The sequence below is a fragment of the Somniosus microcephalus genome, chromosome 14, assembly GCF_052327205.1.
Source record: "Somniosus microcephalus isolate GS21.2 chromosome 14, FLI_Smic_1.0, whole genome shotgun sequence".
Taxonomy (NCBI): Eukaryota; Metazoa; Chordata; class Chondrichthyes; order Squaliformes; family Somniosidae; genus Somniosus; species Somniosus microcephalus.
Window position 1 is genome coordinate 111412093 of NC_141000.1, and position 12419 is coordinate 111424511.

At 48.0% G+C, this 12419-nt stretch overlaps 1 protein-coding gene across 1 annotated transcript in view; it reads right to left on the reverse strand.

Annotated features, from left to right (window-relative positions):
- LOC147107845 (cell adhesion molecule DSCAM) overlaps positions 1-12419 on the reverse strand; it is a 745787-nt gene that overhangs the window by 157925 nt on the left and 575443 nt on the right. Inside the window, exon 12 of the mRNA XM_086007196.1 lies at positions 11641-11840. Coding sequence (XP_085863322.1) covers positions 11641-11840 — 200 coding nt within the window. The remainder of the gene's footprint in view (positions 1-11640; positions 11841-12419) is intronic.

A 12419-nucleotide genomic window follows, 5' to 3' on the forward strand; every position in this document is an offset into this window, starting at 1 on the left:
TGGCCTCCATACGTTAGATAACTTCCACACAAAATTTAACACATTACTTTACCGGGTAAGGATGCCAGATTTCCTTCATTAATGAACCAAATGTCTTTTTTTACGACAATCTGATAGTTTCATGGTCACCGTTACTGATACTAGCTTTTTATTCCAGATTAATTTAATTAACTGAATTTAATTACCTGGGTAAATCAAAATAAAGTCAGGGACTTGGTAGGTTAGGAACCAGCCTTTCCATTCAATTCAATACCGTGATTGAAACTTGAAAGCCACAATTGTTTGACAAGACTCTCCCTGGTACCATGCTCAAAGCACGGTCTTCCTCTGCAGGGTGCACTGTTCTATCTTCTAGAAATGTTATTGCATTTAAAATCATTATAAATTGATTGATCCATTTTATAAGGAGCCAAGTTAAGGAGGGATACACATTTTTAAAAATTTGTTCACAGGATGTGGGCATCACTGGCAAGGTCAGCATTTATTGTCCATTCCTAATTGCCCTTGATTGGCTTGCTGGGCCATTTCAGAGGGCAGTTAAGAGTCAACCACATTGCTGTGGGTCTGGAGTCACATATAGGCCAGACCGGGTAAGGACGCCAGATTTCCTTCATTAATGAACCAGGTGGGGGTTTTTTTAACGACAATCCGGTAGGTTCATGGTCACCGTTACTGATACTAGCTTTTTAGTCCAGATTAATTTAATTAACTGAATTTAAATTCCCCAGCGGCCGTGGTGGGATTATGAACTCATGTCTCTGGATCATTAGTCCAGGCCTCTGGATTTCTAGTCCAGTAACGTTACCACTATGCTACCGTTCCCTTAGCGACATGTGATATGTATACCAGATTGTGGTGGCCTATTTATATATTTGAATAAAAAAATATCCAGAGAGAGTCTGCCCATTACAATCCTCCACAGTCCACTCCTGCTGTTCTATTTGCAAACATGACAGAACCCTGGAACTTTCAATCACAAGAACTTCCTTTCATTCGACATAACCAATGTCCGCACTTTAGGAACTGCTACGAAATTGTGAGCAGGCAAGAGGTTTAATTCTGAAAACAAACACACCGTGAGGTCACTAACGAGCTGCTCTGTACTTTAAGCAGAAACAAGCTCACAGTGAAACCGAGAATCAGATCAGGGGGTTCTCGAACAGTGTGGTCACCGCAGGTGAAGCAGACTGCATATAGGTTCAGGGAGCACATTTTTCTTAATCGCCCTGGCCCTTTGAGATGTTCAAAATATTATGGAGTTTTGATAGAATAAATAAGGAGAGATGTTTCCACTGGCAGGAGGGTCGGTGACCAGAGGATAATTGGCAAAAGAACCAGAGGGGGAGATGAGGAGAATTTTTTTTACGCAGCGAGTTATGACGATCTGGCATGCACTGCCTGAAAGGGAAGCAGATTCAATAGTAACTAACAAAAGGGAATTGGATAAATAGTTGAAAAGGAAAAATCATCAGGGCTTTGGGGAAAGAGCAGGACTAATTGGATAGCTCTCTCAAAGAGCATGCACAGACACGTTGGGCCGAATGGCCTCCTTCTGTGCTGTAATATTCTATGATTCTATGATAATTCTAACATTTCTGAGGTTCTTTTGATTCCCGTACTTGCTCTATCTGAGAGGCTGAGGGGAGTGCTATTGGGATTTGGCCAATGCCGCTGTGCAGCCAGCCAGTAGAAGGTGCGGCAGAGCATCGTCGCAGAGGTGTGCCTCTTCCAGTTTTCATGACTTTCTGCTGGAACGCCAGCTTCTGCTCGGCTGATTCTCCCACCCGGCCTTGCTGAAATTGCGAGCACGGTGAACAGGGACTGGATGAGTGGGTCTGTGTCCCACCACTCTCAGGTACAGCATACCGCAGTGCCAACACGCTCACACATTCAATCTCCTCCAATGGAATCTCTCCTTATTGTAACAAATTTCTCGTTGGATTCAAAAATACAAATGCAAAGTAAGACTTGAAAAATTGGTGCTGTTTTCATTAGAACAGAGGGAATTGTGTGTTGATTAGAGAGAGGTGTTTTAAAATTATGAATGGATAGGACAGAGTAGATAGAAACTGATTGCTTCCTGTGGCTGAGGGGTCTAGAACAAGGGGACCTAGATATAAGATAATAAGATGGTTTAGGACAGATAACAGAAGAAACTTTTTTTACACAAGCATACACCAAAAGGCATCCTGCTTATCTGCTCTCCATCCCATGCAAGAGAATCATTAGTTGGTCATTAGATTTTTTTAAATAATATATAAATACTTTATTTTGTTTCAGTTTGTTTAAGCATCAGTGGCCATCATAGCAGATAGGAGCCTAGTACTCCACTCTGTGTGCTTGATGTCCAATGACCCTTAAAAGGATTTTAAAATTCTCATCCTTGTTAAATAAATCCCTCCAGGGCCTCACCCCCTCCCTATCTCTGTAATCTCCTCCAGCCCTAAAACCCTGCGAGATTTCTGCACTCCAATTCTGCCCTCCCCGATTTTAATCGCTCCACCATTGGTGGCCGTGCCTTCAGCTGCCTAGGCCCTAAGCTCTGGAATTCCCTCCCTAAACCTCTCCGCTGCTCTATCTCTCTTTCCTCTTTTAAGACGCTCCTTAAAACCTACCTCTTTGACCAAGCTTGTGGTCACCTGTCCTGATATCTCCTTATGTGTCTCAGTGTCACATTTTGTCTGATAACACTCCTGTGAAGCGCCTTGGGACATCTTATAACGTTAAAGGCACTGTTGCTGATTAACAATTCTGACACAAGTAGTGCGAAGGATTGATCAGAAATCAAGAATCGATGACTGAAAAATAATAACTCAGTGCGTGGAATGGACTACCAGAGTGAGTGGCTGATGGAGAGAGCACGTCAATATTTAAGAATGGGTTAGATAGGTGGCTGAAGGAAAAGCGAAGAAAGGGATATGAGAACTGAGCGGGCACATAGGATTTAAACCCCAACATGGACTGAATGAGCCAAATGGCCTGTTCCCACGTTGCAATTTCTATGTAAAAAAAATCTAATTCTGGCCCTTTAAAGCTAAATGTATCTCCTGAACTGGTGCTTTTAAAGTTGTCCCACCAGAAAGAAAGGGCAACTGAGATTACAGGTAATTTAATCAGGCAGCCTGGATGTAGCAATGCCAATCAGTGTTAGAGGGTGTGTGAGACAAGGGGGCAGTCGATATCCTCCGGAGACCCCCGGAGCATTCATCAGGTGATACGTAAGATATTCTCTGAGGCTTGTAGCAACCATCTTTAGAAGTCACCAGCCTCCCCATGGGGTTTCAAGTATCCAACACACCAATCAATCAGTATTGTCTGGGATCTGATGCAGCTTTCATCTGAGAATCAATCCGTGTTGGCTGAGGACTGTTGCATCCATCAAGGGTAACGTTAGAACACTGATCTGAGATCGCACTCTCCGTGGAGGGAGGGGGAATGCGATCCAGAGCATCTGATGTCTATTAAGGAATTCAGGGAAAGCATTTCAATAGAATGCGGCAAGCAACTTGTGAAATAACTGGAGAACTGCAATATACAGTAAACTCTTTCTTACCTGGCACCTATGGGACCAGGATGGTGCCGGTTGATGAACATTTCTGGATAACAGAGAGGTATACCTACCAAGGCAATTTTTAACACAAACAAAAAATAAAAACCACTGACTAACTCGGCCACCGTGGGAGACTCGGACTCGGCAAAACGAGTGCTGGATGGGTTCGGCAAGATTACCGGTTATTTATTATGCCAGTTATTAAAGTATTCCGGATGATTAAGTGCCGTTTAAACAAGGGCTTACTGTAGCAGGAATCAAAGCAACTTGACAGCACCAGTGCTGGAACGTCGACCTGGAATGATGCTAGGACAAACTTGAGAAGTTGATAAAGAGGAAGGCCCAGAAATTAGTCTCGGGCAGTGGGGCAAAACAGGGGGTATTGGATTGGCAGCCCATTATACACAGCGCCTCAATGGAACCGAATATCAGGCATAACGGGCGACCGATCCAATAACACCCATCTTGTCCCACCGCCCGAGATAAATTTCTAGGCTGAAGAATGTTGTCAGCAAATGATGGTAAAGATAGGGCACTTACTGTTTTATTTAATACTACGGGAGCTTAGTGTTGATAGCATAATATAAAATGCCTTGATATGTTTTATGGTAATCAATAGGGATAGTACTATGTATCTGGGTAATAGGTAGTGCTGCAGGTGAGGGCGGAAAGGACTAAATTTGGAATTGAACTTGCCTTCAACCTGACTGAATCTCAATTTCAGTCAACTCTGCCATCACTAGCCTGCTTCCTGCTGATACATAAGAACATAAGATGTAGGAGCAGGGGTAGATCATTTAGCCCCTCGAGCCTGCTCCGCCATTCAATAAGATCATGGCTGATCTGATCTTGGCCTCAAGTCCACTTCCCTGCCCGTTCCCCATAACCCTTGACTCCCTTATCGTTCAAAAATCTGTCTATCTCCACCTTAAATATATTCAATGAAAAGTTGGGTTCACCTCCGGCATTTTTAACAAGTATGTTTTCAACTTAAGGGGGACCGTTGGCAACACTGGATAGGGGAGGAAAGTTTGGAAAAGTCATGCATAATTTTTGGTCACATGCCTGTTCAAATGACACATGACTCTTCTGTGATGCAATGATCCAATTCAATGAAAATTATGTCAACAGGACAACTGTTTGCTATTCCAACGCTCTCCTGGCTGGTCTCCCACCTCTCACCCTCTGTAAACTTGAGCTCATCCCAAAATCCGCTGCCCGTGTCCTAACTCACACCAAGTCCCGCTCACCCATTGCCCCCTGTGCTCGCTGCCCCGTGTCCTAACTCGCACCGTCCCGCTCACCCATCGCCCCCTGTGCTCGCTGCCCCGTGTCCTAACTCGCACCAAGTCCCGCTCACACATCGCCCCGTGCTCGCTGCCCGTGTCCTAACTCGCACCGAGTCCCGCTCATCCATCGCCCCCTGTGCTCGCTGCCCCGTGTCCTAACTCGCACCAAGTCCCGCTCACACATCGCCCCCTGTGCTCGCTGCCCCGTGACGTAACTCGCACCAAGTCCCGCTCACACATCGCCCCCTGTGCTCGCTGCCCATGTCCTAACTCACACCGAGTCCCGTTCACCCATCACCCCCTGTGCTCACTGCCCTGTGTCCTAACTCGCACCGAGTCCCGCTCACCCATCGCCCCCTGTGCTCGCTGCCCGTGTCCTAACTCGCACCGAGTCCCGCTCACCCATCGCCCCCTGTGCTCGCTGCCCCGTGTCCTAACTCGCACCAAGTCCCGCTCACCCATCGCCCCCTGTGCTCGCTGCCCGTGTCCTAACTCGCACCGAGTCCCGCTCACCCATCGCCCCCTGTGCTCGCTGCCCCGTGTCCTAACTCGCACCAAGTCCCGCTCACCCATCGCCCCCTGTGCTCGCTGCCCCGTGTCCTAACTCGCACCAAGTCCCATTCACCCATCACCCCTGTGCTCACTGCCCCGTGTCCTAACTCGCACCGAGTCCCGCTCACCCATCGCCCCCTGTGCTCGCTGCCTGTGTCCTAACTCGCACCAAGTCCCGCTCACCCATCGCCCCCTGTGCTCGCTGCCCCGTGTCCTAACTCGCACCAAGTCCCACTCACCCATCGCCCCCTGTGCTCGCTGACCTACATTGGCTTCCGGTCCAGCAAACGCTCGATTTAAAAATTCGCATCCTTGTTTTCAAATCCCTCCATGGCCTCGCCCCTCCCTATCTCTGTGACCTCCTCCAGCCCCACAACCCTCCGAGATCCATGCACTCCTCCAATTCTGGACTTTTGAACATCCCCAATTTTCATCGTTCCACCATTGGTGGTCGTGCTACCAGGTGCCTAGACGCTAAGCTCTGGAATTCCCTCCCTAAACCTCTCCGCCTCTGTACTTCTTTGTCCTCCTTTAAGATGCTCCTTAAAACCTACCTCTTTGACCAAGGTCACCTGTCCTAGTATCAGATTTTGTTTGGTAACACTCTTGCGAAGCGCCTTGGGATGTTTTACTATGTTAAAGGCGCTATATAAATGCAAGTTGTTGTTGTTGTTGTTGTTGCTAAACGCTCTTCCATAATGGCAATGTCCCTTTAAGATACAACCACGCTCGTTAAATGGCTCGTTGCATTTGTTCCTTTAAAGAGTTGCATTGTAAAGATAATAGATACAATATTTTATGGTAGGTAAGAAAAAGGTCACTCTGTTCATGGTTGCAAAAGTACCTTTAAGTACATGAATTGAAACAGCGTGGCCATAATCTTTTATGAGCCTCAATTTACTGTTGGTAAGTGCCTCACGATTTGTCTAATTTTCTTTTATCTGTCACTATAACCACACAGAACATTACTTCTTACAGCCCAGGATCCTCGCAACAAAGAGCATATCAGATGAGAGAGACAGCATTAATGGTACAAGGAGACTTTTAGCTGACAGGGAATATTTGACGAGGTAAGAAGGGATGTTTTCTGACACTAGATGTGAGGTGCTGATGGGCTCTGATGTGAGCACAAGTAATTTCTACTTGATCAAGGCAGTGCTTAAAAAAAAAACCCAGCCGTGTTTCGCCTGCTCTTACTACAACTTGCTGTTCTCAGCTTTCGTCATTAACAACAACTCACATTTCTATAGCGCCTTTAACGTTGCGGCGTGTACCGTCTACAAGATGCACTGCAGCAACTTGCCAAGGCTCCTTCGACAGCACCTCCCAAACCCGCAACCTCTTCCACCTAGAAGGACAAGGGCAGCAGGTGCATGGGAACACCACCACCTCCAAGTTCCCCTCCAAGTCACACACCATCTTGACTTAGAAGTATATCGCCGATCCTTCATCGTCGCTGGGTCAAAATCCTGGAACTCCCTCCCTAACAGCGCTAAGGGAGTACCTTCACCACACGGACTGCAGCGGTTCAAGAAGGCGGCTCACCACCACCTTCTCCAGGGCAATTAGGAATGGGCAATAAATGCTGGACTTGCCGGCGACGCCCACATCCCGTGAATGAATACATTTTTAAAAAATGACGTCTCAAGATGCTTCTTGTGGGGCTGGAGGAGATTACAGAGAAAGGGAGAGGCAAGACCATGGAGGGATTTGAAAACAAGGATGAGACTTTTTAAAACGTGAAAGGCTTGTTTTGGATTCTTCTGCTATTGAAAAAAAAGTGTTTTCCAATGTTCTGATCTGTGCTCCTAGTTGTGGGATCGTGGCACCATTGGACCTAGTTTGCCAGTATTCCTTAAATTAGCTTTGTTGCAAAGGATTGAAAAACTACAGCGACAACCCATAGTGTTCAGCAAAACAAACAATAGGGGGTGTAAATTCACCGAAATGTGTCAGCCTTGGCTCAGTGATGGCCTCTCACCTCTAAATCAGAGGGTCAGGGTTTAAAGCCCACTCCAGAGGTGAGTCGGACTAAGAATTCTTGAGGCCCTGGGCACCAAGAATATTCGGGGCCCCTCCACATACCTCGCAGAACCCCACCCCACCCTAACCCAGCCCACCCCACCCCACCCTAGCCCACCCACACCCCACCCCACCCTAGCCCACCCTACCACACCCCACCCTACCCCACCCCACCTACACCCCACCCCAACCCACCCCACCACACCCTACCCCACCCACACCCTACCCCACCCTAGCCCACCCTAGCCCACGCTACCACACCCCACCCTACCCCACCCCACCTACACCCCACCCCAACCCACCCCACCCTACCCCACCCACACCCCACCCTAGCCCACCCCACCCTACCCCACCCCACCCACACCCTACCCCACTCTAGCCCACCCCACCCCACCCTACACCACCCCACCCCACCCTAACCCAACCCACCCCACCCACACCCCACCCTAGCCCACCCCACCCACACCCCACACCACCCCACCCTAGCCCACCAGCACCCCACCCTACCCCACCCCACCCTACCCCACCCCACCCCATCTTAGCCCACCCCACCCCACCCACACCCCACCCCACCCTAGCCCACCCCACCCCACCCTACACCACCCCACCCTACCCCACCCCACCCACACCCCACCCCACCCTAGCCCACCCCACCCCACCCTACCCCACCCCACCCACACCCCACCCCACCCACCCCACCCCACCCTACCCCACCCCACCCACACCCCACCCACCCCACCCATGAAAACACAGACATACAGTAAAATGCATGAAGCAATAGACTCATAGAATGTTTACACAATTCATTAATAATAAAGTAAATAACACAATATACTACGCTTAAATAAAACTGAAACTGTTGTATGCAGTTTTTCTGCATTAAGATGTGTTTTACCAGTGGCCCCATATAGACTAAGGCCCTGGGCACAGGCCCCATAGGCTTGTGTGTTAATTCGCCCCTGCTCCAAAGACTTGAGCACATAATCTAGGCTGACACTTCAGTGCAGTACTGAGGGATTGCCACACTGACGGACATGCCGTCTTTCGGATGAGACGTTAAGTCCTCTCAGGTGTACGTAAAAAAAAACGCAGAAATTTTCTCCAATTAAATATTGGGAAGACCGAAGCCATTGTTTTTGGTCCCCGCCACAAACTCCGTTCCCTAGCCACCGACTCCATCCCTCCCCTCGCCCTAACATCTGTCTGAGGCTGAACCACACTGTTCGCAACCTTGGTTTCATATTTGACCCTGAATTGACCTTCCGACCACATATCCATGGCATAAGACTGCATTTTTCCACCTTCGTAACATCGCCCGTCTCCGCCTTTGCCTCAGCTCATCCACCGCTGAAACTCTCATCCATGCCTTTGTTACCTCTAGACTTGACTATTCCAACGCACTCCTGGCTGGCCTCCCACGTTCTACCCTACGTAAACTTGAGGTCATCCAAAACTCGGCTGCCCGGGTCCTAACTCACACCGATTCCTGTTCACTCATCACCCCTGTGCTCGCTGACCTACATTGGCTCCCAGTTAAGGAACACCTCGATTTCAAAATTCTCATCCATGTTTTCAAATCCCACAATGGCCTCGCCCCTCCCTATCTTTGAAATCTCCTCCAGCCCCACAACCCCCCCCACCCCCCCACCCCCACCCCCGAGATATCTGCGCTCCTCTAATTCTGCCCTCTTGAGCATCCCTGATTATAATCACTCAACCATTGGTGGCCGTGTCTTCTGTTGCCTAGGCCCTTAGCTCTGGAATTCCCTGCCTAAACCACTTTACCTCTCTTTCCTCCTTTAAGACACTCCTTAAAACCTACCTCTTTGACCAAGCTTTTAGTCACCTGCCCTAATTTCTCCTTATGTGGCTCGCTGTCAAATTTTTTGTCTTATAATGCTCCTGTGAAGCGCCTTGGGCCGTTTTACTATGTTAAAGACGCTATATAAATACAAGTTGTTGTTGTTGTTGTTGGTAGTCATCGGCATCTTGCTGGGGGGGTCCCCCTTGGTCTGCAGGAGGAATGGGAGGAGGACACGAGGCCCGGCAGGGCAACGCCAGCTGCTGCAGGAGAGAGGGACAGGAGGGTGAGGTGGCGTCCTTCCCCCGTGCGGGTACAGGACCTCCCTCCTCCTCTGGATCTCCTCCACCAGGACCCCCAGTGCCGTGACCGAGAACCTGTGCGCCCTCTCACTCGGAACCCTGAACCATCCTGAAACATGCCGCTGTGCGCCAGCCAGCCCACTCCACACCTACACTGGAAGTGTGCGCGTGGAGCCCACACAAACTGCTCCACAAAAATTGTGTCTAATCAACGGTTGAGTGCCAAGCCTGCAGGTGTCTGATTTAGCACCTCCGGGCAAGTTCAAACTATGGTAATCAGCAACGAGGCCCAAAACTGCGTGTTAAAACCAGCCTTTCAAGCAGGCCTGATGTGTTAGCATGGCACCCATTCAGCTGGTTCATCAAAATAACCGCCTAGTGCCTTTGTCTCAATTATTCGACCATGATGTCATCTGAAGCCCTTGACTGTGTCAGAGCCCCGTAACACACTCCCAGTCAGCTGTAATTCAGTTTAATGTGCAGAGTATTCCCCAGCCATACTCTGCCATAAAAACCTTGCAATACTCAGCCTTCTATGTGTGCCCTCTACTTCCACCCTTCTTGCCATGTCACTTACACCACAACCTATACTGCTTTCTGTGGTGTAACTAAATCTCCCTTGACATTGCTGACGATTACTAAGGGAGATGGCTGCAGAATAACGCCAGGTTAGAGGCCGCAGGGCAAGGTGGAGGGTTAAGGTGAAACAAAAGTAATATAGTCGGAGTGGGGTGGAGGGTGAAAGAAAATCACTGAAATCATTTAAAAGTTAAAGATGGAAAACAATACTCAGAACAAGACGTGCGTCTGGGCTGATAGTGAGGGTGAGATCGAGGCCAGGCCCTGGGAGTGATAATAGGCAGTGAGGAGGATGGCAGGAGGAGCAGGAACAGGCAGGTAAAATAATTTAAAAATTGATATGAAGTAGGCATATGGGAGACGGGGAAAAAAATGATTAATATATTACGCGAAGCAGAAGCATAAACCAATGTGGCAGTTTTATGTGTTTGTGAATTGATTCTGTTGATGTGACCTCATGCCTGATAATATCACATGGTTATCATAAAGCAGAGCTGTCCAAACTGAGCCCTAGCCATCCGGCCCTCGTAACCCAGGCAACGCAGCCCTCTTTGAAGTTATATTTCTCATTTTGTGGCTTGTCCAGTTTGAGAGTTTGTGGGCTTGCAGGTTTGGAAAAGGGATGTTCCTAAAGCTGTTGCCTCATTGCAGGATAAATTCTAAACCAGTAACGAGGAATATATGCAAATTAAAGGAACAGGCATTTGAACTTTCACGGTGGTGCCAAGGGTCCGTAGTATGCACTGTGTGGCCCACAGAAAAACTCGAATACCCCAGACATAGGCCAATCAGCATAATTTTCTACAATCATATATTCCTACATTCGTACAGACGCAATTTGGATAGGTAGATGACTCTCTCGGCTTCAACTATATAACTACTGTTAAAAAAAAACCCTGCCCTTCCCCTTCGTCTGAGTGGAGCATTTCTATTCAGCTTTCACTTGGGTGTCTCCAAGAGAATGCTCCCAAATTACTACCAATTTAGGACTGTTTGAGGCAGTTTTCTATTGAGGACTGGATGAGGCTAGTTTTACTTGTGGTTCTTAAAGGCGTAATGTACACTTAAAGGCACAGCGAACACTCAGCAGTCAATCACACCATGTCCTTGTTACAATTTACTGGTGTGTTATCTCATCGATACAGAAGGTCTACCAATTTTAATGAGGATTGTGGAGAAAAGGGGCAAAATATTGTGGGATTGGGGCTCACCTTGACTCAAGAAGCTGGGATGGTTCTCCTTAGAGCAGAGAAGGTTAACGGGAGATTTAATAGAGGTGTTCAGAATTATGAGGGGTTCGGATAGAGTAAATAGGGAGGAACTGTTTCCACTGGCAAGAGGGTCGGTAACCAGAGGACACAGATTTAAAGTAATTGGCAAAAGAACCAGAGGGGAGAGGAGGAGAAATTTAGTGTCTGGCCATCATGATATGCAGCAGGCTTGATGGACCAGCTGGTCTTTTCCTGCCCCTCACTTTCGTAAGTTTTTGTGTTCGCAAGCGAGAAAATGAAGCTGGCCTTTCTTTGTAGATGCTGTAATCAATACCTGCAATGTGGAAAGCACCTCATCTCCTATCTCCTTGGTGGACACAATGTAACGGAACATGCGCTCCGGGTCGATTATGGTGTCTTCTTTTTCCCAGCGGACAATGATGGGCTTCTCTCCATGTGCGGTGCAGCTGACCTCTTTCTTCTGGCCCTGAGTTGCCAAGGTGGTGTTTGGGTATGATGTGATCATGGCAGGGACTGCAAAAAACAAAACAAAAAAAGCACACTTTTGTCAACCTGAGTCTCGGTGAAGGGCTGAGTTAAACGTGCAACTTCCTCAGAGGGTGCAAATATTGGGCCGTGATGATTAGAAATTCATCTCCTCGCAATCGCAACAACTTGCATTAACGTAGTACTTTCAATGGAGAAAAACATCCCGAGGCACTTCACAACTATTAATCAGGGGTCCGTCAGGAAATGTACTTGAACCGACACTGTTTTCCACTTAAATCGATGACCATGTAACCTGCTTAAACTTCACTCTCACTATTTGCAAATCCCAACTGCATATCATCACCTTATAACACATTCACCAAAAATGGCTTGTTTCCACCTTTTCACTCCCCGATACAACAACAACTTGTATTTACATAGCGCCCTTAGAGTAGTAAAATGCCCCAAGGTTCTTCACAGGAGCAGAAAAATACAAAATATGACACCGAGCCACATAAGGAGATATATGGGCAGATGAGAGGTAGGTTTTAAGGCGCGTATTAAAGGAGGAGAGAGAGAGGTGGAGAGGCGGGGAGGTTTAGGGAGGGAATTCCAGAGCTTCGG